General features: G+C 51.6%; 3 protein-coding genes across 4 annotated transcripts; 1 reads left to right on the top strand and 2 right to left on the bottom strand.

The window, feature by feature from the left end:
* The first annotated feature begins 212 nt into the window (after window positions 1–212).
* PPTG_18625 lies at window positions 213–1,626 on the top strand. 2 transcript variants are annotated; one of them, XM_008916659.1, is made up of 6 exons: window positions 213–294; window positions 472–559; window positions 633–668; window positions 738–797; window positions 868–1,173; window positions 1,263–1,626. In XM_008916659.1, the coding sequence occupies exons 1-6, from the start codon at window positions 279–281 to the stop codon at window positions 1,405–1,407; spliced, it is 651 nt and encodes a 216-aa protein (XP_008914907.1). In that variant the 5' UTR covers window positions 213–278; the 3' UTR covers window positions 1,408–1,626. The 2 variants fall into 2 exon arrangements, with proteins under 2 accessions (XP_008914907.1, XP_008914906.1); XM_008916658.1 differs by having other exon boundaries at window positions 213–559.
* On the bottom strand, window positions 1,509–4,052 carry PPTG_18624 (hypothetical protein). Its single transcript, XM_008916657.1, has one exon. It carries the CDS (start codon window positions 3,878–3,880, stop codon window positions 1,658–1,660), a length of 2,223 nt encoding a protein of 740 aa, XP_008914905.1. The 5' UTR covers window positions 3,881–4,052; the 3' UTR covers window positions 1,509–1,657.
* Window positions 4,053–4,416: 364 nt separating this feature from the next.
* PPTG_18623 (transcription elongation factor S-II) lies at window positions 4,417–5,919 on the bottom strand. Its single transcript, XM_008916656.1, has one exon. The coding sequence runs from the start codon at window positions 5,736–5,738 to the stop codon at window positions 4,809–4,811; it is 930 nt and encodes a 309-aa protein (XP_008914904.1). The 5' UTR covers window positions 5,739–5,919; the 3' UTR covers window positions 4,417–4,808.
* Window positions 5,920–6,000: the final 81 nt, after the last annotated feature.

Genomic DNA, 6,000 nt, shown 5'->3' with positions numbered 1-6,000 from the left:
CATGGAACTGACAAGGCTCACAGAGTACACCAATATTTTCTTTTTATTACTATAAAAAAGCGTTTTTTTCCTTCCTGACAAACAATTCAAAGTAGTTCAGATTTTTTTCTTAAGAATCATTTAAGATAAACCAAACAAAGCGGTTTTCAAAAAACGCTTTGTTTGCATTTTTATACTTTTTTTCTCGGGTCTGTATCCATATTAAATTTAGAGGTACATTTCGTATAAATTTAAAGAATCGCATCACTGGCGGCGAAACGCTGTTGAGGACAAGTACGATGTCTGGTGAAAAACGTACGTGACGTTGCTCTCTCCCTGTGCTGTCTCTACATGCTGCCACCTCTTATTGCATTGCGCTGCAACTGTGCAGAGTGCGTTTCCTCATTTTAATCGCCAACTGACGTTGTGACACTTTGACTCTGCTGCTTCATCGCATCGACGGCACTTTCGACTGTGTCATGACCACTTTAGTTACGAACAAGGAGGTGGCGGCCGCGCCTGCCATCGTCGAAAAGGGGGAAGAGGAGGAGCACCCGCTTCAGACGGGATGGTCGCTCTGGTGCGTGCACTTGCAACTCTTCGGAGGTGTGACGCTGGTGCAGACGAACTGATGCTATGTGGTGGCGATGCAGGTACGACAAGAAGATGCCCAAGAAGATTGACGTGGGGTAAGTCTTTGTTGTTGCAATTGGCTAGACTGTTTGCGGCAACTGATAGCGTTTTGTGTTATGCTACAGAACATACCAGTCGAACTTGCAGAAAATTGCCACTTTCAACACGGTGGAGGACTTCTGGCGGTGAGTTTAAGAAGAAGCCAAAGAGCGGGGCAATGCTGATGGTGGTGATTGTCTTTCTTGCTGGTGTTAGCCACTACATCCACGTGAAGCGTCCGTCGCAGCTGAGCCGTGACGTGAACTTGTACCTGTTCCGTGACCAGCCGAATTGCGCCCCGATGTGGGAGGCGTTCCCTCAGGGTGGCTGCTGGATCCTCAAGATCAAGAAGAAAGCCAACGTGCTCGGTAAGATGTGGCAAGATCTGGTCTTCGCCGCTATCGGTGAGGCTTTCGAGCAGCTGGACGTCGTGGGCATTGCCATGGCTATCCGCTCCAAGGAGGACATGCTGTCCGTTTGGAACGCTGACAACTCGGACGACAACACTCGCTTCGCCATCGGGTGCGTACTACCTGCACCATCCTATTGGCTTTTGCATTGACTTATTGGCTTTCGGATGACTAACTATTTTGTTACTGTCGCGACCGTAGTGAGAAGCTGAAGGAGATCCTGATGCTCGACTCGAACACGCTGGTGGAGTACAAGTTCCACGCGAACTCCATCCGGGACATGTCGACCTTCCGTAACGCGAAGCCCTACGTCTTTGCTGCTGCGACGCCGGCCACGATCAACTAAACTTCGAGAGGTCATGCCTACATCCCGAGCATTAGTTTAACTGCAAGCAAGCAGTGCGCGTCAGGGCCAGCCACAGCCTCAACGCAATAGAAAGCGGAGAAGTCTTACGCGAATATTCGTGTATTGGCATCCATTCTGCACACCTCCGCGTTCTTGCTTTAAATGATGCTTTTCTTTTTGTAGTTTTGTGTTACTGTTTTATTAATCATCCCTTGCACGCTACAATCTAGATCTACTATAACGATGTTGCCTACTCTGCTAGCAAAAGATTCTGATGAATCGTGAGGAACTTCAAAATCACTCCGTTCGTCCAGCCGAAGCCGAACTGCGGGAAGTATTCACCGCCAGCGCCCAAGCCGCCGATCTCGGATGAGTTGTACTTCTCGAACATCAATCCCGTCTGCTTCCAAGCTGTTAAGCTGGTCTGCGTCCACGTTTGCGACAGCTCGCGAGCCAAGCTGTACGACTCAGTTGTGTTGACTGCAAGTAGGCCTTCCACGATAATGTCCTGCTCTGGAGGCCATGCATTAGGCGAGTCCCATTGTTGTCCAGAGAAAATCGTTGTGGTCTGCACACCACCGACCTGGAGTAACCCAGAGCTCTTGAGAGAAGTCACGACATGCTTGAGCCGGTCGATGTCGGACGAGTTAAATGCCTTCGCCCAGAGCGGAGTGTAGTCGGATACCGAGATAATAGATGAGTGAGTGTCTGTCTCTAAGTCGTAATCCTTCCAGCTCTTGTGCTTTTCACTCCAAAGAATAGCGTCAATGGCTTCCAGTCGACGAGCAGCAGCTCCCTCGAAATACTGAGCTCGATCATCGTTACCCAAGTGTCGATTGAACTCCATCAAGTTGCGTTCTACTCGGTACATGATCGCGTTCAGGTCCACAGGAACCACTGAAGAGGTCACCATGGACTTCATGTCCAAGGGATCTCGCAGCCATCGACTACTGAAGTCCCAGCCGCTCTCGGCAGCAGCAATCACATTATTGTAGTATTTGTCCTTGTGTCGCTCCGTGGCTGCAGCATTCCCGTCCATCTGCATAGTGCGATCAAAAATCTCTGCAGCAACCAGAACATCTTCCCGATACGACTCCGGTCGTGGGCGATTGGCATTGGATGTGTAGCGATTCAACACGTACGTGGCCTTATCAATAGCTCCTGCACTTGAATTCCGTCGAGTCAGCTCCACTGCATGACCACAAGGTCCATGTTGCATCCAGAAGTCGTACTCACGCTCCAGAATCGGCAATGCAGCACGTAGATATTCTTCATCGTACTCGCTCTCGTTGCCATCGGCAGGTAGACGAGCAACCAGCTTCACCATATCTGAGAGCATGGGAGGCTGAGACCGCGTCAAGTAGTAGATCCTCCCGCCATTAGGCACGAATCCGTAGTCAGAGACGTACTCCAGCAAGTGGTTCACAATACCCCGAGCTGTGATTGGCATATCACTGACCAAAAGTCCTTGAACGATCCAGTATGAATCCCAATAGTAACTCTCCCGGAAGCGTCCACCAGGTACAATCAGCACGTTGGCAGGTTGATTCAAGCTTGGTGCGTCTAATTTTCGGGATCGAAGCAGCGAACCTTTCACATTTGGGTTGCGAATGCGTCCAAGGGTCTGCCAGATTTGATGCAGGCCAAAAGCCCAGTCTCGGAGCTCGTTGTCTTGAATGTCAGAAACCATCGGTGGGTGATATTGTCCCTGGTAGTCGAACGGTGTAATCGGCAATAAATCTGTGCCTGGAGGGTCGAAATGGTCGTTAATAAAGCGGCGCAGAAGTTGCTCGTGCGTGTCATGAGCATGCGGGCGATAGTCGGTCATGGCCAACTCGCGACGTTGGAAATCCACGAGGATATCAAAGGCGCTGCTGTTCTCTTTGATGGGCATATCGACGAAGTATTTGCTGTCGGAGAAGACGTTGGCCATCTGAACAGCATGAAGAAGAGGACCATGACAGTAGATATCCATCGCTCGCTCGAGTTCCACATCAACGCCAAGCGTGATATCGGCATCAGACGGAAGCTCACCTAGTACTGGTGGATGGCTTTTCATGTGGCGGAGGAAGGAGCGCAGTCGATGGCCTCCGTGCATCAACTTCCCGCCAGAACGGTGCAACGAGAACGACGGCGTCCTCCTGACTTCATGGTCGCATGTCTTGGTCGATAAAAGTCTCAAACTACCGGCCACGATGATCATCACGACGAGAATCTCCATCGCCCAGCGTACATAGCGGAGAATAACCTCGCGGCCCAGCACTCCGGCAGCATCTCTACGCTTCTGAGTACTCCGATCATCTTCGTGCTGATCCTTTGGTAGCAACAAAGTCTTCTCTTCGTTACTTGCGGCGTCATGATTGAGCTTATCGTCGAGCAACGCGGTGCGCTTCAACGCTTCGACCTCATCGCGCCCAGAGCCTTCGATCATGCAGCTGTAGCTCGGAGCGAAGGACGAGGACGACGGGGACATCGACCGGCACGAATGGACGAGGTGCTTGCGTGGACGTGAATCGCGGAATGGCGACGGATGCAGCGGAAGACCTGACTCACTCAGAGCCTCGGGACCAATGCTCGTTCGCGTCTCGTCCCAGTTGTAGCCGTAAACTCGTCTCTGAGAGCTGATCAGTTTACCTGCAATTTAGTGAACAAATCAAACTGATTCATTCCTGCAAAATTTAATTCGAGGCTAATATCGATACTGTATCCATGTCGAAAAGCAAGGGTTGAAGCAATTAGCTTCAATTACCGGATAGTCGTCGTGGCGCACGCACTAGACACCGATGATGCTTTGCTGTCGAAAGCTCCGAGAATTCCGATGGTCACACACCATTACCCCGGAACTAGGTCGTCGACGTAGGCTACGTCGTAGCCACAGTCCGATTGGATTCACCATTTACGACGCTCGATAGTAACTTCAACTTGCCCAACAGTGAGCCCAAGAGCTCATACAAGAGCTCATACAGAATAGATCACCTACTGAATAGATCACCTACTCAACTCAACACACACGAAATCAATAAAGAAAAAAAAGGCGAAATTCAAAGGAGTAGAGATCATACTACTAGTATTGGAATCTACTACACGTAACTCGAACCAGCAATGGATTTCGTAGGCGACGCTGAGGCGGGTAGACCTTGCGCTAACCAAGTGAGAATGCTAGACATACCGGTATTTTCCAGCACGACACACATGCAGCGGTAGTGCAGTACTATAACATGTGTGAGTGCATACCATTGTATCTGCATCCTCCCCTCCCGTTGCCGTGACATTCTCATACGGTTTGTGATGCAGAGAAGTTTTAAAGGGCAGAGCAACACGGCTCAAAACATGCAAAAAGAAGCAACATATCGAAGGCAAAGTAGGAGCGAGGGAGCACGGCACGACCGACATTGGCTACACTAGCATTTCCATCGGTTGCCGCAGTTATGACACATGACGAACACAGTCATGGGCTCATCGGCACTGCGCGTCTGCTTCTGTGTGTTACTGGTCTTGGACGACTTGCAGCGTCCGCACGTGAACAAACCCTTGGTACCCTCCGTACCGGTCTGTTTCTGGATCTTTTCGTGGTTGGCCTCTGCCCAGTCCAAGCGCGCCTCCTGGAACGCGTCGTCACGCAGCTTCTCAATCTGCGCTCGCTTCTCTTCTGTCGCCAACTCCTCAGCCGACATCTTGATCAATTGATCTCCACTGACACTGTCGTCCAGCAAGTTCTGACGAAGATCTCCATTCTTCTTCACATTGAACGACAACTGACGGTACTTGGCCATGTAGTCCTTCTTCTGCTCCCCAGGAGCTCCCATGTGGTAGGTTCTGGCCATTGCCACTTCGATAGCAGCGGCAATCTCGCCCGGGCTTCCACCCTCGGAGGCTTCCAGGATCTCTTTGAGTTTGGTGCGCACAGTAGCGCGTACTTTGTCCAAACCAGCCGGAATGAATGGTGTGGAGCTCGTCCGTGCCGCTGCGGGTTTAGGCGCCGTCTTGAGGCCGTTCGAGCCCGCGGTGGCCTTGGATGACGTCTCCGTCTTGCTGATGTTGATGTTGCTGTTGCTCGATGCCTTGCGCTCCGGCTCCGATGTAGAGGGGCGAGGAGACAGCGCCATGCTCTTCCAAGACTTGACCAGTAGCCGCGCAAGGCTTGCGATCTTCTCGTTCTCATGCTTACGCAGCTTGCCGACCGTGTGACCCATCTTGGTCTCCTTGAGGATGGCGTACGTGACCGTGGTCCTCTCCAGCCCCCGCAACACCTCGAGCGCCTCGCCCTGGTCTGCCACGTCGCCACGCGTAAACTTGAGAAGGCGGCGATGCAAGTGTTTGGCGTCTTCCATGGCGTTTGGCGGGGTTCCTGCGGGTTTCTAGGGTCAAAATGGACGAGAAATCCACGGACTGGGGCTTGATTCTTTCGAGGCTTCTTGTCTACTAACGTCTAGCGCCTCCACGTCGCACTACTGGCAGCAGTCTCCGCTCCCTCCTCTCTACTTTCTTGACTGGGCTCCGAAGAGCCTCGTGAGCTTCGTGTACGCCACACAGTCAATTGCGTACTCTACATCAATTACGTACACCACATCATGTCAACATTTTTTGCCGCGC

Source organism: Phytophthora parasitica (genome assembly GCF_000247585.1).
Source record: "Phytophthora parasitica INRA-310 unplaced genomic scaffold supercont2.87, whole genome shotgun sequence".
NCBI lineage: Eukaryota > Oomycota > Peronosporomycetes > Peronosporales > Peronosporaceae > Phytophthora > Phytophthora nicotianae.
Note: the sequence above shows the minus strand (reverse complement) of the source record. Positions and strands in the feature narration are given on the sequence as shown.